Raw genomic sequence first — 22,995 nt, 5'->3', positions numbered from 1 at the left:
TTCTAGTACTTTTTCAATTAAAAGTGCTTCATCTTTACAGTTTAATCAAGTTAATCCTCATTCCAAGACCAATCTTTTGACTAAAGTTTGGGAATTAAATATCCCACCTAAAGTTAAATCTTTTGCTTGATTTTTATCAAGGATAAGCTTCGTACAAGAGATAGACTTGCCGTTTATAATAGCAATATTTCTCACCTCTGTCCTCTTTGTAATATTGAACCTGAATCTGTGGATCATTTGTTTAAAAGCTGTAATTTTGCGTTGCAAGTTTGGTCATATTCTCATGGTAGACCTACTAATTGGAATGGTTCTATTATTTCTTGGTTAGATTATCTTAGTAAAAGGAATAAAGAAAGTAAGGAACTTTTAAGTAATGCTTTACTTATCCTTTGGTCCAACTGGAATGCTAGAAACAAGATTGTTTTTCAACAAGAATGGTCTACTCCTACAGTCCTGCTGCTAATTGATATGAGCTTCTAATATAGGTACTTTATATCAACAAACCAATAGGAATAACCATCTTCATCACAGAATAATACATAGATTTATTAAACGGATTCCTCCGGATAACCACTTTGTTAAAATGAATTTTGATGGTTGTGTTAAGAATGGAAAGGCTTCAATTGGTTTTATTCTTAGAAATACTGATGGTAATCCTCTAGTGGCTGCATGCAGGATTTTGGGTTCTACAAGTATAGTGGTTGCAGAAGCTACTGCCTCAAGAGAAGGATAGCTAATATAATTGTCACGCCCCTGATTTTTAACACAACTAAAAATCGATATATAATCTCATAATTACATATGCGTGACACGCTCAAAGTAGCACGCAATTTAACCCTGTTGTCAAATGTAGTATAAAGAAAGTAGGGATCGTTCTATCCGGGGAATGAGGGTACACCTGTAATTGTGTAAACAAATAAAGAATTAAAATAATAAAGTATTATTTACAAAAAGAATAATAAAAAGAAAAGAAAATATATACAAGTGAACACAAATAAGGGGGGGTTTAAGATTATAGAATCGGATTTAAAATTAAATAAAATAAAGAGAATGTAAAAACACATTTACAAGGGTGGAACGTAAGGAACAAAGATCAAAACTACATCTATATGCAAGAAATCCGGTTACAATTCTAATAGTTGGTTATCTATGAGACGAGAATATATCAACCAAGAAACAAAGATCAAAGCAACCAATGTCCCTTATTTTACTTCCCTTTACACAATTGATCAAGCAAAGCACCTAACCAATATATTTTGAAAACAGGTTTCACACAATCAAAGCAACCATGCAAACTCAAGTTTCAAATCATTAAGAGCAAGTGAAAGTTTAGTCAATAATTGTATTAATCCTAGTACACAAAGCATGTCTATTCAATAACACAAACCAATTGATTTCGACTTTTGTCCAAAGCCTTTACTACTTATTCGAATTAGGGTTACAAAGCATGAACCTAATTACTAGCTCCAATTATATGCAATCATTCTAAGTTGCGCACCAAAGAACAAAAACATATAAAAGTTTTCCATAAAACAAAATCAATTGATCAATCTCACATAAGCAACATATAAATCAACATATAGAAATCACAACTTTATTTCAAAACATAGAGACGGGCTTTAAACTTTGCCCTTAACATTATTTGTTAACTAGAATTCATAGTTCTACAAATCCAAACAAAGAAAACCAAAAGAGGTTACAAGGAAAAAGATTGAATTACACCGTGAATGGAGTGGATGATGAAGAACTTGAGACGTTGATCTTGAATCTTGAAAGCAAGGCTTCACTATCACGGCACAAGGTGGAACGATGGCAGCTAGGATTGCTCACGGCTTCTTCTTCTTCTCCTCTTTGCTTGAAAATGCAGAACTAGAAGACTAGAGAATGAAAAGGAAAATGGAGAGGAAATGGAGAGACAAAGAAGATGAAATGGATGAAGGAAGAGATGTGTATATTCTGATTTTTATTTTGGTCACCCTCCTCTCTTTATTTATAGCCTTGGTGTCATGATTACTCTTCATAATTCGACCAATAGGAATATTACACAAGCAAGTATAAATCAATTTGATTTAGAACTCCCAAAATATCTCTTTTAGGTTGTAGAAATCAAATTGAGTTAGAACTTCTTTGACACAAAACAGATTTCCGGCAGATTTGACCTCAGTTCACTAAAACGGTCATAACTTCTTCTAGAAAATAGATATCGATGAGCTGTAAAAAGTTCTGGAAACTAGACATCCGCAGCTTTCCAACCATATAAAGATCATAATTTTCTGAGCTCTGAGCGAGTTTTGACACTCTGTTGAAGTTGACTAATCTGCACTGGCAGTTTTCCGAATCTGTAATGGATTTGATTTTTAAAGAACAACTTGTGTCCAACTTGGTAATGATCTTCTTGAGACTTCTAGATGCTTCATGGATGTTCCATAGACTTCTCCTAGCTTCCACAGGTCTCCTAGTATGAGTAGAACTCCATTTTTACCTGTAAAACACTAACTAAGTTAAATTGATCAAGATAAAGGAAATAACTTAGCAAAATATAGGGTTTAAACATTATAAACGTCACATTTTATGCTCCTATCAATGCGTGATCATTCAACCATCAATACCAAGCACCTGGAAACTTTTTCCTTTAAACTACATACGTATTGATGCATTGAACCCACTATGTCAATATTGACCCGCTCCATAGAGTCATATATTACATAAGCTTACGAATTAAATTGTCAACAACAAAATAAAACGTAAATGCCGCTCAGAGTTAACTATACAACGGAAGTCCTTATCAACGGTAAAGTCACAAAAATGGCTTCCTACCGTAAAGCTGCAAGGGTGCTACCTCCACTTCAGCCCCGATTATCCTAACCTGCAGGATTAACCCCTACACCGTTTGAATAGTGTACCGGGTTGTCACACAACAAACCCGGAAAGCTTTTGCAAGCCCGTATGAGTAACTCAAAACAGTCAACATAACTCACACCAGAAATAAGGAAAACAACTCACGCTTTGATTCCTTAAAACACTAAATAAAGGAGAATAACTCACACTTTAATTCCCATTCAAATCGAAATAAAAGAAAGCAACTTACACCTTGGTTTCTTTTAAAACGACACATAGAAAGCAACACACTCCTTGGTTTCTATCAAATATAACATAGAAAACAACTCACACCTTGAATCCTATCAATTGTACCATAATCGTACCATAGAAAGCAACTCACACCTTGATTTCTATCAAATATAACATAGAAAACAACTCACACCTTGAATTCTATCAATTGTACCATAATCGTACCATAGAAAGCAACTCACACATTGATTTCTATCAAATATAACATAGAAAACAACTCACTCCTTGAATTCTATCAATTGTACCATAATCGTACCATAGAAAGCAACTCACACCTTGATTTCTATCAAATCGTTAATAAGGAAAACAACTTGCACCTTGTCCCCTTAAAAACCGTTAATAAGGAAGCAACTCACACCTTGTTCCCTAAAAGCACGTAATGTCATGAGTTATCAATAACCAATTCCCGTTACCCCATGAATTACCTATATGGCAGACAGATTAGAGCTCTAACTGAAAACGTAACCACTCGTCCGGCCAAAGACGTGAATACCTGATATTCTGCCCAAGGTCATAGACCTTCGTTCCTCGGGCCGCACAGTCCCTTGGAGCAAAACATTAAAGCAGTCGCACAGGACTCAAAAACATTACACAAATCTCAACGCTTTCAAAACAATCGAAATCAACATTTCCATAATCATTGTTTTCCTAAAAGCCATAACACAAAACAATAAAAAGCATTAATCCATGCATATTGTTTTCATACCCAAATCTCAACGCTTTTCAAAACAAATCGAAATCAACATTTCCACAATCATTTGTTTTCTGAAAGCCATAACCCAAAACAATAAAAAACATCAATTCATGCATATTGTTTTCATAAATCCACAAACCACCAAAACATATATATTTCACGTAAATATATATATACGTAGTCATCCGCTCAGGAATGCCTACTAATACCAACTATAGTTTGCAGTTACTAAATAACTCTAAAAAAATAAAGGTATTCCGTTCATTAATGAACCTTGTGAGATTACTCACCTCGAAACTCCCGCTGCGTCTTCAATACAGAACAAAACAGCCTAACCACCAACTACCCGTCCAAGAATACTTCGTCAAGTACCTCACAAGCCTTGAGTTTTTGCTCAATCCGAGTTGAACCGATTTCCACGTAAATCGATCCAAACAAACACCAAGGATCGAACCAGTAGGCTGCTACGAACTCATAACAGGAAGCATGAAGCCACGACATCGCCGGAACTGTGTTTTCCGATCAGGTCCGAATACACCAATTTTCGCCATCTTCCAGCGCCGTACACAGTGGGAATCGCCGCTAGAGGAGGCCACAGAGACGACCAGACGGAGGAGCGAACCAGTTGACCAAGTTTCACGGCCAGAGATCGCCGGAAAAGCCGGGTCGGGTCAGCCGGGTTTGTTCGATACTGAAGGTGCAGCCGAGAGAGAAGAGAGAGAGAAGAAACTTTCCGGAAAAGGAAATGGAATTTTTATGAAATAATTTCTGATTTTCTCTATTTATACTAAAACAGAAACTTCTTCCGATAGCCATAACTTTCTCATACGAGCTCCGATTGACGCGTACCACATGTCCACGAACTCGTATCGACGCGCTCTACAACTTTCGTGAAGGAAGTTTTTGGAGAATCTCAACGTATCAAAAGTCAACATTTGCAAACCCCCTAAAACCATATCCTTCGAATAATTATTCGCCCGAAACACTTCCGCTCCATCCACGAGCCACGAAACCGTCCAATAACCACAAATTAGATTCCGGAAAATCCTTGGAAAATAATTACGAATTTCCGGGGCATCACAATAATAGTGGAAGGAGATTCTAAACTGCTCATCGACTGCATTAAAGGAACAGCAACAACTCCTTGGACTTTGAATATTTTAATCAGAGATATTAGATATTTGGCCGATAAGTTTCCAATATTATCTTTAGACATACTTTTAGAGAGGCTAATTTTGTAGCTGATCATTTAGCATCTTTAGCTTATAACTTCCAGTGTCCTAAAATTTGGTTCCATTATTTACCCATTTCTATGTGCTCAGTGTTCCATTTGGATCAGCTGAGAAGGGGTGTCTCTCCTGGTTTCTCCTTCTCGTTGTAAGTTTGTTTTATCAAAAAAAAAAAAAAAAGAGGCTAAGAAAAAACAATTAAAGAAAGCCAATACACCACCTAAATCAAATTGATGAAGGGGAATGAAAGTAGCCAAAACGGGGAAAAACAATCCCAGAAACAAAACTCAGCTTAGAACACTTCTAAGGGAGGACATGGTAATCCGTCGTTCCTCAAAACCAAATAAAGAGACGATGGCAGCTGGTGTGCCCATATAAAGAGACCCACCATCTGAGAGGCAAGCGTGGCTGCTGCATGAGCTGCTCGATTCGCTTCACGGGGAATCCGTTCCCTAGAAAACATAAAACCCTACGTAAGGATGCCTTGGACAACAATGTAATCCAAGTAAAATGAAGTAATTTTGACATCATCAGGAAAATAACCGGACTAGGCCAAGCTCAAATCCCAATATATTTATAAAACTTCTAAGACCACCATACATAGAGAGGGGGGGTTGCCTAGAAGCTTCTACCAACCGAGCAAAACTACTAAAAACCCAAAGCCCCGTACAAACCACTAAGCCCACAAATAAAGGAAGCTCTAGCAGTAACACCCAAACCACTATAGCCCAAGCACAGTGAAGATGGACCTCAAGTCAAAATCCGCAGAGATCGGAATCGGGTCAAACTCGACAAGGCCGCAGACCAGTCTCGCTTTGCCCTGCCAACCACTATTGCTAACCAGACCGCTGCTAGCCACCACCATGGCTGTATGTGTGCAAGGCGCATCCATGCCACTTCCTTCATGAAAGTCGCATCCTCAATACCGGCGGGAGGCCCAGCGACTACATCGGAGGCGAGGCTAACTATGCGGGTGCCATCAGACCGTCTACCAAGGTAGACAAGACCTACAGCACAACCACCACCCCACGTTGGTCAAACATTGCTCTAATCAGAGAACCGCTGTTCGGGTTAGCGGCCAGGGGCATAATCAAACTCAAAAATTGTAACTCCTCGATTTGCACCTCACCATATCGATTTCATTACAGTGCCACGAGCTCTTAGAACCTAAGCAGAATGTTCTTAACTCAAGCCTTAAAAAACCGCAAGGCAAAAGAATGAAGATTTAGAATGCTTTGAGAATTTAATGTATTTGAGTGCAGAAGCTTCTATTTAAATGAGGTGAAAACTTTTGAAATCTTTGAAAGCCAAATTCAAGTCCTTCCTAAACAAATGACAAAATATTGGTCCGGTTCAAAGTCAAACTCCGAGGATTTACAAGATATTCGATGTCACCCATGGTGTACCAATCAAACAAGAGTCATCTTCAATCAAACAAGAGTTACCCTCAAGTATTATCCCTTATCCCGGTCATCCTCCAGTCCTAGTTAGCAACCGACTCACTACTATTGGCAGTTCTTGTCCTAATCACCAATCTGCTTTAGTTATTCAGTATGATCCATTCCTATATAATGCTCAATTGGTTCCACAAACCACAGTCAATTACAATAAGGTTTCCCCTTATGTAACCAAAGTCATAGTCACCCTCTTTTATTTTGAACCATGCCTTAGTCACTTGAAATCTACTAAGTCTCTTATGAAAGCTAATTCCCCCGGCTTTCGTTACACTCCAAGTCATTCTTCTCATTCACTTAAATTCTATTCAGAAATCTTCTTCCAAACAAAATCAGTAACCATCAAGCCAATCTATTGCAAGAAGAACGAGTCAAAATGTTATACTACTCATTATACATAATCAACATTATTAATCAAGCTGAATGAAGTGATCCTCCTTATGTATATCACAACACGGAGGATGAAGTTTCATTTTCATACTATGATTACAAAGAGGGTTGGTAAAAAATCTTCCTCGATCAAACTGAGGATTTTAGGCACTCCTGGTTTCTTAATTTTGATAAATTCTTAAACGGAAAATTCCCGTTATGGTTTGGTAGCTGGTGGAACTCTCACAGGTGCCCTTTTGACCTCCTCTCGGAGCCCTTGCAAGATTCAGTAAAATATTTTGCAACAACTCAAAAGTTCAGTAAAAATCAAAATCATTTTCCAGTAACAATCCAATTTATGTTCAAATATAAAGTTCCTCGGATCCTAAAATGGTAGTATGAATTGAAAGATGATATTGTATCTCGCCATATTTTAGTAAGCGGTGGGATCAATTCATCCATGAGAGAGTTATCACTCAAATTAATCAAGAATTCCCAGTCAAAACAGCACAGTCACAACAAACTCTTGCTGTCCAATCACCAGGTTCCTCTCTAGCTCTTCTTATCTAAAGGGAAGTCCATAGCAGAATTAAAAGAGTTGGCCAAATAATTAATGGTCCAAGCAGCCCAGTTAAGTGATGATGATGAAAAGAATGATCATAAATCTAGTTCAGCTTCATCTTCAGCAACCTCATCTAATCACACCCCTCATTATAGATCTTGTTAAGCTTCATCTTCAATAAAGCCAAAGATGAAGAGGTGGGCAAATTACTAGGATAGTCAAGACCCTTATGATTACTCAATAGTGCCTCAATCAGGCAAAACACTATTCATGTACAGCTCAATCTCCAGCAGCCTCATCCTGTTCATAAAATCCAGTTCAGCTCCACACCATACAGAAAGGTTTCAAGATAAGTCAAGATCCTATTGAATAATGCATTCAGGCAGGAAAATTACTACTCATAAATAGTGAATTCTCAATCAAGCTGGCCAATCTCAGCATGGTAGTTACCCCTTAACCTTATATAAGAAGGGATACCCCCTCAGTTAAGGCAGGTTTTTGTTCCAACAAACATTGTAAACTTAGGAGCTCATGTGCTTAGCAAAATATCCCCAGTCTACACCTGTTTCCTTTTACCAGTTGAATCTTTGTAAACATTCTCCAAAGCTTGCATATGCATTCAAGGTTTTTGAATTTGTAAGTCATCTCTCAGTTAATGAAGTTTTGTTCCTTTCAATTTTCTTTCTTCCCACTTTTAGTAGAGTAGTGAGTTACTTAACAAGATTTATACACTGATCAGGATTTTGGCACGTACACTTAACAAGATTTGTACACTAATAGAGATTTCTGCAAGTCATACTGAACAACATCTTTACACTAATCAAGATTTTTACAAGTCACACGTACTGAACAAGATTTCTGCATGTTTCTTTTCACGTAGCTCTCCTTCTCTTTTCACATTATGGTGCACGCGCGTGCGCGCACACACACACACTTATGTGTGTATATTCAGACTATAGTGTCTGTATATATATATATATATATATATATATATATATATATATATATATATATATATACGGGCAGGTTTTGAAGCGGACGTCCGCACTTCGCTAAAGTGCGGACGTCGATGGTTCTGCGGCGTTTCAGGCGGCGACGGCGGCTCGGGGCTTGCCGGACGGAGGCTGGAGGCATCCCAGGCCGTTCTGGGCAGCGATCGAGGTTGGAGGAGGTCGAGGTTGCAGGTTTCTGGGCAGTGCTGCAATCACGTCGCCGGCGACTCCACCGACTGCAGACCGGTCCGTCCGACCCCTGGCCTCCGTCCGGCAAGCCCCGCCGCTCCGTCGCGCCCCGAGCCAAGCTGCAGCGTCGACGTCCGCACTTTAGCGAAAGTGCGGACGTCCTCTTTGGAACTCCTCCGTGTATATATATATATATATATACAGCGCTTCTCCACTGCGGACGTCTGCATTTTTTCTTAGGTACAGATTTTAGGTTTTGACCCACTTTTCGAACATATTTTCACATCTTAACCGTTCAGTTTTTAGGTCCTAATGTATAGATCACCTCTGCAAAATTTCAGCCAAATTGGTGATCGTTAAGGCATCCAAAACTGCAATTTACAACAATGTACACGAACGGTTCCGGTTCGGCAGATTCGGTTCGTTCGTGTAAATTGCAGTTTTCGATGCCTTAACGATCACCAATTTGGCTGAAATTTTGCAGAGGTGATCTATACATTAGGACCTAAAAACTGAACGGTTAATATGTGAAAATATGATCGAAAAGTGGGTCAAAACTGGAAATCCGTACCTTTTTTCTTAGGTGCGGATATCCGCACATGAGCAAAGTTATATATATATATATATAGTATATATATATATATAGATATATATAGACTTGTTAGTAGTGAGTCACTTAACAAGATTTATACACTGATCAGGAATTCTGCACGTACACTTAACAAAATTTGTACAGTAATCAAGATTTCTGCATGTCATACTGAACAATATCTTTACACTAATTAAGATTTTTAAAAGTCACACTTAATTTTCTACATGTTTCTTTTCACATAGCTCTCCTTCTCTTTTCACACTATGGTGTGTATGTGTAAGCACACACGGTGAAAGGTAAGCTGAGGCCATGCATTAAGACTGCGTTTGGGGGGGCTTTTTAGCTCCCCCGCTTATAAGCAGATATTGCAATAGCGTTTGGTAACCCAACTTCTAGCCAGCTTTTTCCAGAAGCTGCTGCGGCTTCCGTCGAAAAGCAGAAGCGGCCTCACCCCTTCTTTTAGAAGCCGGGAGATCACTGTGGCGCTGGTGACCGTAGATTAATGAAATTTTGATAATACCAGTCTCTACCCTCCATTTCTTGAAGGAATCACGCAGACGCCATGGATACTCTTCTCTTCAGTCTTCACGCAGACGCTGCTCCTCTTCAGAGACGCACTCTCTCTCTCTTTCTGACTGGCATCACCTCTCTCCTTAACCCTCTGGCCTCTCTTTCTTTTGTCCTTTATTTTTCCTTTTGCTTCATTCTCTCATTTAATGGGAGGTTCCGTCCAGATTTTATTGATATGGTGGTGAGTATTATTGCTTCATTCTCCCATTTAATCAGCATTTAAGACCTAAGTATGGTGGTGAAGCATGTGAGGTATCTTCAATTTAGAGGGACAGAACCAACATCTAGTACTGGTTTTGATTTACTGTCAAGATCAGAGGAGCCAGTGAAGCTTCTAAAGGTAAAGAGTAACACATTAGGTTGTTATTAGCTTTCGTTTGGTGGTTGGCTATTGGCCTACTGTGTGGTTCTTATGATTGTTGGTATTTCTATCTTTTGTAGACTGCTTGGACTAAAGCCGAACAAGAGGAAGAGAGGCAAGCTGTGGGATTCTCATGTTAAAGTAGATTAAGTGATAAGAAAGTTTCTGCACTTGATCAACTTAATGAACAGTGTGAACTTTTTTTTGAGGCTGTTTCTTTTGTATTGTTATAGGATAATACTTTGGGTGTATAAAACTTGGTTTGCATGCATGAATTTAAAGCCGTCATGTAGTCGAATTGATTGACAGATTTTCTTCATAGTTCATTAGCAATCTTACAAGTTCAGTTGATTATATTGAATATTTTACCTTCTAGAAATCCCCATTATTTTAACTATATAGTAATATTTAAAATTATTCAATGATAATCATATAGTCACCACAGTTTTCTCGACCCTTGTCCGACCTTGCACCTCCACTTAGCTCCGGAATTTCTTCTATTTCCCAACCTCACCATAAATGAAATTCTTATGTCCTCTAGAAGTCCCAGAATTGCTTTCTTCCTTGCAGGCAGAATACTTGCATTGAAGGATTCAGAGTGATTGTTTAGTAAGTTATCACATTTAAATTCCGGTTGGAAGTGAGACCTTGACCAATGTTTGGCAGGCCTAGGCCTGTTTCAATGATCAATTAGTACGTTATATAGTAAGTTATTGCTAATTATACCCAATGATCAATTAAAAGTATAATATAGCAGCAACTTTTTTATATATTTTTTTTAAAGAATGAATGCAGTAGCATGTTGGTGTTAAAAGTTTTACAAAAAAGTTGAATGTGCAACTCATAAAGTTATTAATGGAATCAATGACTTCTTGTTGAATGGCTATCAGACAAAAGAATGGCACACCTAAACCTCAATCAATATAACTAATACTCTGATAGCTCAAAAATAGAAATTGATATAGCATGCAGGATACGGCAAATAGATATAGAGAATATAAAAAACATAATTAATTTAATATTCCGACTGATTATAAATCCAAATTATATACCTGTCATTGCACCATTTCCATGCTTGCTGATAAGAAACTTTACTCAAATCTTCCATTGATTTGGTAAATTGTCTCATAGTATTTGCCCTGGCTATTGCCCAGAAAATCTGCTTCAATTGCAACCCAGCAAATCCATCTCCCTTGAAATTGCTGTGTACGTAAGTGTCTTACACAGTGCCGATGTTCTGCATGTGGAAAAAGTGTAGCAATTGCTTGTTCAAGTCCTTTCGATCTATTTATCAGATATGAAAGCATAGTGGTAACTATTCCAGAGTTCCAAATCTTCTTGAAGAAACTGTAGAAACCATGTCCAAGTTTCCTTATTCTCCAATTCAACCACTGCATATGCTATGGGATACATTCCGTTATTGCCATCAATTCCAACAGCAGCAAATAACTGACCCTTATGCACACCCTTTAAATAACAACCATCCAAACAAATAAGCTTCCTACAACTTGCCTTCCTTCCAACTTTAAGTGCTTCTAAACAAATATATATTCTCTTGAACCTATAAATATCACCTTCCATCTCAGTGTGTATCCAAACAGAAGTTCCCGGGTTTGTTTTCTTCAGTTCATGGGCATAGCTTTCAAGCAAATTATATTGTTGTTCAAAGCTACCTTGAGCTAGCTTCATTGCAATTCTCTTAGCCCTGTAGCATATTTGATAACCAATGTCCATTCCAAAGTCCCTTCCAACAACATTTTGAACCCCTTCCCTACTCCACTTAGGATCATTCATAAAACAATCAAGGTACTCATTAGCAATAAAAGGAGCATGACAATGGTATACTTTCCCAACCAGCTCATTGCACATGTGTTGAGGCCTAAGAGTCCTAATATATAGAGTAGGAATATTTTTAGATGGACTTGTTGCATAAATCCAAAAAGGACAATCGGGGGATGTCTTACAAATGACCTTCACTTTGTACCTTGTATTTTTAGCAAACCGGAGCTCTTTCTTCGTCAAAACTGCATGTTTTCTAATTGCATTCTTGAAGACAACAGAGTTAGGAAATGCCATGCCAAGCTCAAAAGTTGGCCTCTTCATATCAAAGTTCTTGTTGAATTCCTTCCACTTAGAAAACATCCTCTTTGACTTCACTTTAAAAATTCCTGCATCTTCAGCAAACTCATCTGAGGATCCATGATAACTAGCAAGCCCATCAGAATCCTCTCCCTCACCATCAGATATGTTCCCTCCAAATCCCATCTCATCATCTTCGTCAAATAATTCCCAATCACTATAAACTATTTCATCAGCATAGTCTGGATCATCTGAGCTAGATGAATTATCTACTAAGTCCGCAGCATGAGAACATTCTCCATTGAATCTTGTCTCATATCTCCTTTTTGATACTTTCTTGGGTCTGCCTACCTTCTTCTTTGTTACTTCCACCTCAGCATATTCCTTCTTCTTTTTTCCCTTATCTTTTTGCTTATTAGAAATAGATGCAGCTCCATTTTCTTGGAATGTAGAGTCAATAGTTGGCCCATTAACATGATCATCGTCAAATCCCATCTCAATTGGGAAATTTAAACCAAGTGCATTTACCCCATCAACGTGATCATCTTCAACATGCATCTCAATTGTGAAATTTTCACCAAGTGCATTTATCCTGTCATTCATCAATAGTCCTGGCTCATCTTCTAGATCATGAATGACATGCCCAATAAATGACAAATGGTCTACTTCATCATCATAGGCATCTAGTTACCAAGGCTGAAAAACCTTCCTTTCACTCAAACAGACAATATACACATCCAATAATCTTCTAGTGCTTGGAATAAATTGAACCATATCCACAGCATCTGCATCTGTTGCAATTGGTAAATAGCCACTTCTTGCTTCACTGCCAGGTACCCGAAACCAATATGCAATTGGACCTTGGGTGTAACCTAAGTCATGTGCCCAATAGTTGAAGCTTGTAAATGATAATTTCTCTGGAACCACACCATCCACGAAAACAACTGAACCACCCCTGTAATGTCTGTTTACACCACCTTGGCTGTAAAACCTCCCCCCATAATGTATTTTTACAGTAAATAAATTAGGACTTGCATCATTCAACATGATCTAAACCTAAGTCAATAACAATCAATACTAGTCAACAATAGTCTGCTATAGTCATATTTAAACCTAATATACTCAACCCAATAAACATGATGCCAATTGCATACTAAATAGACTCAATTCAATATCTCTTTTATTTATGTTTGTCAGTTCAAATAAGTAGTGTGTTTTTTTAATTCTACTAGTCCCAGTTTTCAAATGTTCAACGTCAATGAGTTCCACCAACCAAATTTAATGTTCAAATTTCTTCATCACCCACTAATATTCAAAGCTTTCCCCACATTAAACTCCATTCCCATCGGCAAGAATATTATAGTATGATAGAACATGACAACAGACCTTAGAACCAAAACAAAACCTAGACAATAAATTCTTCACTTTCTTAAACAATCTATACTTTCTACACCACTAACAAGCATAGTACTGAGTTAGGAGACAAAACCCTAAAAGAAAATAAAGTAAAGAAAACAAAGTCATATGGGGGACCATTTTTGCATACCTCCAATTACAGGTGGATCTCCATAAATCCGAAAGTACCTCCAATAATTTGCTATGTCCATTCAGGATTTAAGGGATTCCCGAATCTACTTTACCCAGGCTGGATTGGAACAAAATCTCTTATCCTCTGCCTTTTTTCAGATTCACTTGAACAGAGAGAAAGGAGAACGATGGTGAGAGACCGAGAGAAGTCGTTTTGACTAGTTTTGGCTATGTGCACGAATGGATAAGGGGGGAAAAGATGGAAAGACGATTTTGCCCATTGAAAAAATCTGACCTAACGACGTTATTAACAGAAGACATCTATATTGTGTCGGATTTCAATGTTGAGATACCATTGTTATAGTTTTAAAGATTGAGTTACTGAAATTTTGAATGGACTTTATTTGGGGTACTATTTGTAAAATTTTCTCTTTATAAAAATTAATCACTATATGGACATAATGAAGGTTAAACTAACTATAAAAAGATCAATTAAACTACATTATATTACCAAACAATCAAGGCAAAATAATCTTTCATGTCCAAATTGGTCATTCTACAAACATAAAGCACAAGTCAGTTTTGAGTTTATCAAACATTTTGCCACTGCTTTTGCCACTTACAGCACTTATAAAAAGTCAGTTTACCAAACACTCAGCTACTTTGCTTTTCAATCACTTATTCTCATAAATAAGCAGAAGTCAGCTTTTCTTAAAAGCACAGTCACACCAAACACACCCTAAGCCATACTCCACTCAAGCCAAGGGCATGCTGCCACTTGTTGGATTTTTCTTAAATCGCGGTGATTAATTATTATCACATTTATTAACACTTTGTCAATTATAAGTCCAAAACTTGTTGACCACCCCACAAACACCTCCAATTGAAAATTTCTAAATTAATGTGGGAGAGTAAGAAAATTGGGAGATGGAGAGAATTGCGTGAGTGTGGTGCGGTGGGTGTGGCTGAATGAAAGAATAAGAAAGGGTGCGGTGGATATGCCAATTACATGCACAAATGTTGCCGCGCTATACTGCTATCGTTATTAGGTTTTTTTTTTTTTTGTCTTTTCTAACTCCATATAATTTAATTTCAAGCACCTGCACACACAATTATGCATAATTGCATTATGTTTCTTCCTTCGGTTGACCACATTAACAATTTTGTCTCTTTATTAAAAATTCTGATTTCATCATTTTTGTTTTGTACAAAAGTATCGATTTTCACAATTTCGCTTATCTGCTAGAAATCAAATAAAAATATATTAATTATATCATAATTAGCTCGAGGATTCCATGCGTGTTATCATCTACCTTTGTCCAGGCCCGCTCACATACTGGACGAAAATAAAGGGACAAAACGGGACGAATTCATTTCAGCGGTTAGATCTTAATGGAATTGATCAAACGGATAGAAAAGCAAACCATTAAAACCAAAAATTTTAAACACACTATCCAATCCCGTCTAATCTGCTTTTCTATCCCTGTTTATCTTCCTCCTCCCCCGTCTCAACTCTCAATCCATCTACGACCCCTCAGAGCCTCCCCTATAACATTCTTGATTCATCATCATCACCATAAGACTGGTCTATCTTGAAGGTATTTGTTTTTTTTTCTTCAGTTTGGTGAATCATGGAGCCATTGTATTTTGTTTGATGATTTCACTGTTGGTGTTCTGATTTCTTTGTCGTTGCCAATGGAAATTAGTTCAGTTTTCGGATTTGGATTCCTGCTCAAAATTTTATTGATTGGATTTGATTTGTTTAGATTGGGATTTGAAAGTGTTTCTATTTTCAATTGCTGGGATATGGAGTTGGTGGAAAGAAATTGATAAAAGGTCTATACTTTTTTGGATAGTGGAATGGATTGAATCGTTGTGTTTAGCTTTTAACTTCTTTTTCATTATTATTATGTCTAAGAGTGAGCTATAGTGAAATTCTATTTATAGTTGTGTTTGTAATATAATGCTGCAGCTTTATGATGGGTGAACCATCGTTACAAGAGTGATTGATGCTGCAGCCGTATTGCACCGAGTTGAATGAGCTGTCTAGTTTCAGTTTATTTTGTATGTCATGATAGTTTTTCCACAGATGAGGATTTTTTAGATAGAATTTGAATCTTGATATATTGTTTTGCAGGGAACTCTTCATATGATTCTAGTTGATAGCATCCTTCTCAACTGCATTGCGTTTATTAATTATCACTAACAAGCGCTGCAAATGAAGGCGGAGCTAGATTGATATGGAGTCAGAAAGGACAGCAAAGTGCAGCTGCGATTTCACTCTTGACCGTAAAAGTTGTAAAGATAGTGCTAAACAGAGCTTACCTCCTTATTTTGCAGTGGAAATTATCTATTGAAAGATCTAGAAAAATGGGTGGCTGATGATGCAATTAGCTCAATTATAAAATTCTTGTGCAGTAAGAAACACCCCAATTCACAATCACAAGTCATAATCATAATGCAAAAGAATATACACAAGTTCTGGTCAGTGGATGAAAGAAAAATCGCAGCTGAATGACAACCCAACTGATGCATATTACAATCCATTACAAATCAAAAAGCTTGTGATTATGCTGAAACAAAATAGAAGAAAGATCAACTTCATCCTTTACATGCTAAGTGGTGCTTCATTTGATTGCTCAGTGGGGTTGATTTGTTAAAGACGATGTTCAACCTTGCCTTACAACCCGTATGCTTTATTCCGCAATTCCTTTCTTCCATGGTTGATGAATGTTGCCGTTTTGAGTTCTCATAAGTCTCATATGTTTTTCCTTCCTTGGAACATAAAAATTGTTTCCAAGTAATCTCTCTCCAGTCACCTTATTTCTCTTAGTTGAACCCATTCTCACACTAAAACCAATTGTCTTTGCATATATCTCATTGTAAAAGTAATATGCCTTCTCTATTGATTCGAATTCTTGACCAAGCTGAAGTTTTGGTTCATCTACAATACCATTCTCATTCGGGTCTTGTAAAGATGGTTCACCCATCATAAAGCTGCAGCATTATATTACAAACACAACTATAAATAGAATTTCACTATAGCTCACTCTTAGACATAATAATAATGAAAAAGAAGTTAAAAGCTAAACACAATGATTCAATCCATTCCACTATCCAAAAAAGTATAGACCTTTTATCAATTTCTTTCCACCAACTCCATATCCCAGCAATTGAAAATAGAAACACTTTCAAATCCCAATCTAAACAAATCAAATCCAATCAATAAAATTTTGAGCAGGAATCCAAATCCGAAAACTGAACTAATTTCCATTGGCAACGACAAAGAAATCAGAACACCAGCAGTGAAATCATCAAACAAAATACAATGGCTCCATGATTCACCAAACTGAAGAAAAAAAAAACAAATACCTTCAAAATAGACCAGTCTTATGGTGATGATGACGAATCAAGAATGTTATAGGGGAGGCTCTGAGGGGTAGTAGATGGATTGAGAGTTGAGACGGGGGAGGAGGAAGATAAACAGGGATAGAAAAGCAGATTAGACGGGATTGGATAGTGCGTTTAAAATTTTTGGTTTTAATGGTTTGCTTTTCTATCCCTTTGATCAATTCCATTAAGATCTAACCGCTGAAATGATTTCGTCCCGTTTTGTCCCTTTATTTTCGTCCCGCAGCTAGCTGAGCCGGCCTGTACCTTTGTCAATTGCTCCTAGGAGTTACCTAGAGCTGCTGCTAGCTTATTACTATATATATGTGGGCGTCTCTATAAGCTAATTCTCATGCCAGGCCTAATTTCTAGCTACCACTACCAGTTCAAATTATTACTATGACTGAAAATCAGCCGGCTGGTGATGGAGAAACAGACCTCAGTAATGAGTGTAAGGAACTCCTTTCTCTCCCCAAAGAAAGAGGCTGGATATCCCTTCACCAACATCAATACCAAGGCTTTTGGTGCCCAACAGAAATATTCCAAGGCATAATCGCTTTCCAAAAGCACTTCCAAGCTAGGGACTCCGATATAGTTGTGGCCAGCGTACCCAAATCCGGCACCACATGGTTGAAAGCCTTGATTTTTGCTATTGTGAATCGACAACGTTTCGAAATAAAGATCCATCCCTTGCTCACTTCCAACTCTCATAATCTTGTCCCCTTCTTAGAGGTGGATCTCTATAGAAACAACCTAGTTCCTGATTTCTCATCCAAGTTTCCTGAGCCAAGACTCTTTGCGACCCATATTCCTTTTCCTTCTTTGGGTACAATTAAAGAGTCCAATTGTAAGATCGTTTATGTTTGCAGAAACCCATTCGACTCATTTGTTTCTCTTTGGCATTTCTGTAACAAAGTCAGGCCACAATCTTTAGCTCCATTGTCCCTTGATGAGGCCTTTGATATGTATTGCCAAGGCATGGATGTGTATGGTCCATTTTGGGATCACATGTTGGGGTACTGGAAAGAGAGCTTCAAGAGACCTAACAATGTGTTATTCTTGAAGTACGAGGACATGAAGAAAGATGGTGTAAATCACTTGAAAACATTGGCCAAGTTTTTGGACTGCCCTTTCACTGAGGAGGAGGAGAGAAACGGTGTGATTGAAGACATAGCAAAGCTCTGTTCTTTTGAGACCATGAAGAAGTTGGAGATCAACAAAACTGGAACGTTTGTCTTGAACATGGAGAGTAAGAACCTGTTCAGAAAAGCTGAGGTGGGAGATTGGGTTAACTATTTGACCCCTATGATGGAGCAGAGAATGTCCAAAGTCATAGAAGAAAAGTTGGGTAGTTCAGGCTTGACGTTCAAAGGGACTCCCGAGCTAGCAGATCATGTCCAGCAGAACTAGTTCGGGCTCCCATTAATGAATTAAGCTCTCTGGTTAATTTCACCATAAATGATGGTATGTGTCTGCTTTTGTGTCTACTTTCCAGCAATGGGCTTTAGCATCAATTTCAATTAATAAATGTATGGTTTCCTTCTTATAATCCTCGATCTCGTTATAAATGTAATGTTAAAAGAGATATTTCATTTACTTCCAAATCCTGTGTAATGCCATTATAATGTAATATTTCCTTCCGAATCTTAAAACTTGCAATTGGTAATAAGCTAGGTTTCCAGGAATGGTACCGACGTTCATGACACCTTTAATAAAAAAAGGTTCAATGTCTTAAACTTTTAGCAACAAGCTTGAAATCTTAAAAAATTTCTGACTACTTGAAATCTATCAAATAAATTTTTTTACAACAATTGAACCAACCATTGCTCACTCGCTTACCACTATTTGATGATGAGGTTTGACACTGCATGCTTGCCTCTGTTGCTAATGTGGAATGCAGAATTATAATGTAAGTGACCAGAATTTCAAACAAATTACACAATAGTTGTCTAAAAAAGTTAAGAGTTGGAAATGATTGATTGAACTCAGTAAGTACCCATGATAAAATTAAAAGTGCAGGCATTTCTTTTTTCTCCATTATGTTTCTACAAAATTTACATTCACTTCAAGTCCCACATAACACTGACATATCCATTAAAAGCTAACAACGCACGACATATTAATATGATCTATTCAAAAACCACAAAGGAGTAATTGTTGGTTGGTCTGTAGTTCTCGATCAAAAGTAGACAAGAAGTAGCTACTAATTATAAGCCTAATGATAGAGTTGAGGATAGCTTTCTTCAATTCTAAACTCATTCCATGCTGGGCAAGTGACACTATATATATATAATTCATGAGGAGATTGCATAGAAGTACGATAGGACCACTACTCGATATTCCAAACTCTTCTTCAAACATCTTGAAAAGCTCTAGGAAAATTTAGTTATAGAGATAGGAAAAAGGAAGCACAAAATGTTTCTTGTCAAGGGTATAGATAACAAAAGTGCCCTTATCTACAATACTACTATTGATCTTGTTACTGCCAACAACTATTGGGTGTGGGGTTCTCTTCCTACCAACAACTAGTACCTTGTACAACTTCTTGATTATTGTGATGAGCTTTTTCTGGATGAACGTCACGTCCATGGTGATTTTATATGTGAAGAGCTTAGCAAAAGGATGGGCTACAAAGAAGGTGAGTCAATCTTTTAAAATGCTGAAATTTTGTTATTGCAATCTTGTAGATGGAAAATAATGCTAGGTGAACCAATTTTTAGATACCATATGTATCTCATCTTATCTAGCAGCTGAAGTACAATAACCACATTATTTAATGAAATTCCTTGATAGGTTAGGCTTTGTACTATATAAGTTGCTACTTAAGATGAGATGTATATGGTATCCAAAAAGATAATTCACCTAGCATTACTCTTTAATTATATATGAGGACATGATCCCCAGTCGCTTTAGACGTATACTATATACAAGAATCATTACGTTTATTGGGAATCGATGCATATTTTGCTACTTACTGTCCTTCATGGAGAAAATTCCTATGGTAAAGGCTGTGATATAGGGGTCATTATGGGCCGGGCTAGGGCCGGCCCTACCCTAAATTTTAGGGCTTAGGGTCGAGCCTGGCCGGGCCTAGTCAAAGTCAACAAAATTTAGGGTCGGGGTTTAAACATGCTAACCCTTACCCGCCCGAAAGGCCCGAGCCACTAGGGCCAGGTCGGGCCGGCCTTCCGAATATGGCCGAAATGGGCCTTAATTTGTTTAACAAAAAGAAATATATTACTTTTATTTTTTATCTCAAAATGTGGCTCAATGGTTATATAGGTAATACAAGACTCATTATTTTTTGTTGATCATATTTAATATAAATATATATATATATATATATATATATATATATATATATTAGAATTAACTTATAAGTTATAACATTTATAAATATTAGTTAAGATGGTTATATTCAATTAACTATCTATCTAAATCTCTCAAAATTAATTGTTGTTTTAACAAAGGAAACAAAAATTAAAGAAAATAAAGCTTAGGAAATCAATTACAAAAAATAGATAAGTTGTATGTTATAGACTAAAGTGAAACATAATTAAAAAATAGAAAATTATTAGGGCTTAATTGGGCGGGTTTAAAGGGTCGGGCCGGGCTACATTTGCATGACCCTTACCCTACCCTATTTGAGAAAGGGTAGGGCCGGCCCGCCCTAATGCAAGAACTGGGTAGGGTTTCGGCCCTACAGGCCGGGCGGGCCTAGGACGGGCTTAGGGCCAAAGGGCTAAATGATGAGGCCTACTGTGATATACTTTGGAGTAAGAGATGCTTCTTATGAGTTTTTTTTTTTTTTGAAAAATATCATGTCGATATATATTAATACTCAGGCCAGAAAGGACCATTACATATCCTCCCTCTACCATCTCTGGGTAGATAAAGAGTTTGTGGAAAACCATAGCGATACATAGATTAGGTCCGATCATTTGACGGTACTCATGCTCACTTATTTAAGCAAGCCTACAAACTATGAAATAACATAGTAAATAAGCAAGCCTAAAGATAAAACTTATAGTAACCTAAAAACAAAGGAAATAGAGTTCCCTAAACAAAGGGAATTATTGAAAAAGACAAATACAACCCAAAATAGCTGCTCAACAGCCTTAAGAAAGAAGCCCAACTCAGGCCCAAACAAAGAATGGCTTGACCCAAGCCCACAGACCATCTGCAGCCTCACTGGTCGATCACCGCAACCGACGCCAGACGCCGCAGTGGCGAAACCGACGCCAGCCTTCCCGACCTTGCTGCCTCAAAACGACAGCGAAACCCGACCGAGCCACGTCGAAACCAGTCCGATCCAGCACGCCGCCACCACCGTCCCGCCCCACCATCACATCCCCAATCATGGAGATGCTTCGACGACGCGACCTACGTTGCACCGCCGCCCACCGAGCCCGCCGACCCGCGTCTGCTGCTTGTTGCCAAATCCATCCCATCCAAAGCCCGAGTCAAAACCCCTCTCGAAGCATCTCTCAAGCCTCTAGAATTTCAGTTCCCGTCCGGCAGCAGCCTCTAGCTGGCGAGGCAAGCTACTGCCGCCGGACAAGAAGAAAATTTGCAAACCCTAGACCAAGAACCGTCCGAGTTTTTAGAGAGATCCACAGCATATGATGCTTCTTATGAGTTGATAACCAGGTTACATATCATATTAGTTAAATATACCAAATACTTCTTATTAAACCTCTGTACCAAATGTGGTTTTATTTAAGAGTAAATTTGGGTGGGTCACTAGGTCGATTTCATTCATTCAGTCGGTAGGATACTTACATTTTCTCAAAGTACTAATTCTGGTAAGATGCTCAATTTATTTATTTATTGGTAAAGATGTTTTCCTTTTAACTAGTACCTTAATATTGAGTTGATAACTAGGTCAGATATCATATTAGATTTTAGTTAAAGTTTCTCTCCTTCTATTGTTTGTACTTTTTCTCAAAGTACAAATTCTGCTAATTAAGATGCTCGATCATTTGATATTTGGTAAGATGCTATTATTTTGTTACAAGTAAGTCTAAAGGGGAGAGTGTTTATCAAAAGAATTTGTCCACGAGCAGCAGTATAAGATTCATTGAGTTTAATAAGAGATTACATCAGTTTTTGGCGATCTTCCTGTACTCCACAAGTGCATATTGAATCTATATAAGAGGCCAATTCATCCCACAGACCTTTTAACTTATTGGTATAGTAGCTGTAACTGAAAGTTATTCTTGTTTGAGGTTAGCAATTTCACACTAAATTTGGAAGATGCGTGGAGTATTGCTCTGAGAAAAAGGTTCATGAAGATCCTCCAAAACTTGACGAGCAGTGGTGTAGTAAATCATGCTGTCAGAGATATCGATATCTGGAGAGATTGAGTTCACAATTCAAGAGTGAACCATATCATTGCAAGGAGACCATGCTGCATAATCATGGGGATTGTTTTCTAATTACTCCAAGTTTATTCTTCACATTCAAGGAGCTCTCCGCCAAGTTGCATAGTTGTTGCCATTGAGTGGTTTTGTGACCAATACCAACCCTGGATGATCATAGTGGTGAATGAAATAGGGATTGGAGATGTCAGGCACTCAGGCTTGCTACTTGCTGCAGAAATAATAGTCAAGAAGAACAAAGGAACAAGAGATTTGGGATTTTCTGATATAATATTTACCTTCTCCAAGAACGGAGTATATATACAAGATACATCAAGACCTATTAGGAAACTAATTACAACAAAATAATCTTAATAATACACAATATTCACAATCCTAATTACATGGCATGACTCACGCCAACACTCCCCCTCAAGTTGGTGCATACAGATCACGGATGCCCAACTTGTCAAGTAAGTCATAGAAGGCTTTACTCGA

At 37.7% G+C, this 22,995-nt stretch overlaps 2 protein-coding genes and 1 long non-coding RNA gene across 7 annotated transcripts; 2 read left to right on the top strand and 1 right to left on the bottom strand.

Moving 5' to 3' along the window:
• Nucleotides 1-525: 525 nt before the first annotated feature.
• LOC133724964 (uncharacterized) lies at nt 526-13,945 on the bottom strand. Of its 5 annotated transcripts, none has more exons than XM_062151948.1 (3): nt 11,194-13,945; nt 1,721-2,482; nt 526-898 (listed from the first exon to the last, which is right to left on the bottom strand). In XM_062151948.1, exon 1 carries the CDS (start codon nt 12,821-12,823, stop codon nt 11,426-11,428), a length of 1,398 nt encoding a protein of 465 aa, XP_062007932.1. In that variant the 5' UTR covers nt 12,824-13,945; the 3' UTR covers nt 526-898; nt 1,721-2,482; nt 11,194-11,425. The 5 variants fall into 5 exon arrangements, with proteins under 5 accessions (XP_062007932.1, XP_062007934.1, XP_062007935.1 ...); XM_062151950.1 differs by lacking the exon at nt 526-898 and having other exon boundaries at nt 1,579-2,482; nt 11,194-13,202; nt 13,767-13,945; XM_062151951.1 differs by lacking the exon at nt 526-898 and having other exon boundaries at nt 1,579-2,482; nt 11,194-13,184; nt 13,767-13,945.
• A 1,274-nt stretch (nt 13,946-15,219) lies between these two features.
• Nucleotides 15,220-16,743, top strand: LOC133737808 (uncharacterized). The gene is made up of 3 exons (XR_009859889.1): nt 15,220-15,345; nt 15,720-15,811; nt 15,885-16,743. It is a non-coding gene; the product is annotated as an uncharacterized LOC133737808 (long non-coding RNA).
• Nucleotides 16,744-17,387: 644 nt separating this feature from the next.
• LOC133737800 (cytosolic sulfotransferase 15-like) lies at nt 17,388-18,781 on the top strand. The gene has a single exon (XM_062165296.1). It carries the CDS (start codon nt 17,537-17,539, stop codon nt 18,545-18,547), a length of 1,011 nt encoding a protein of 336 aa, XP_062021280.1. The 5' UTR covers nt 17,388-17,536; the 3' UTR covers nt 18,548-18,781.
• The last annotated feature ends 4,214 nt before the right edge of the window (nt 18,782-22,995 follow it).

This window comes from Rosa rugosa, chromosome 1 (assembly GCF_958449725.1).
Source record: "Rosa rugosa chromosome 1, drRosRugo1.1, whole genome shotgun sequence".
Classification (NCBI taxonomy): Eukaryota; Viridiplantae; Streptophyta; class Magnoliopsida; order Rosales; family Rosaceae; genus Rosa; species Rosa rugosa.
This window is presented reverse-complemented; position numbering and strand designations above follow the sequence as displayed.

What these genes read in the sequence shown, in the direction of transcription:
- LOC133737800 (XM_062165296.1), top strand. Translation starts at nt 17,537, where the DNA reads ATGACTGAAAATCAGCCGGCTGGTGATGGAGAAACAGACCTCAGTAAT.
- LOC133724964 (XM_062151948.1), bottom strand. Translation starts at nt 12,823, where the DNA reads ATGAATGACAGGATAAATGCACTTGGTGAAAATTTCACAATTGAGATG.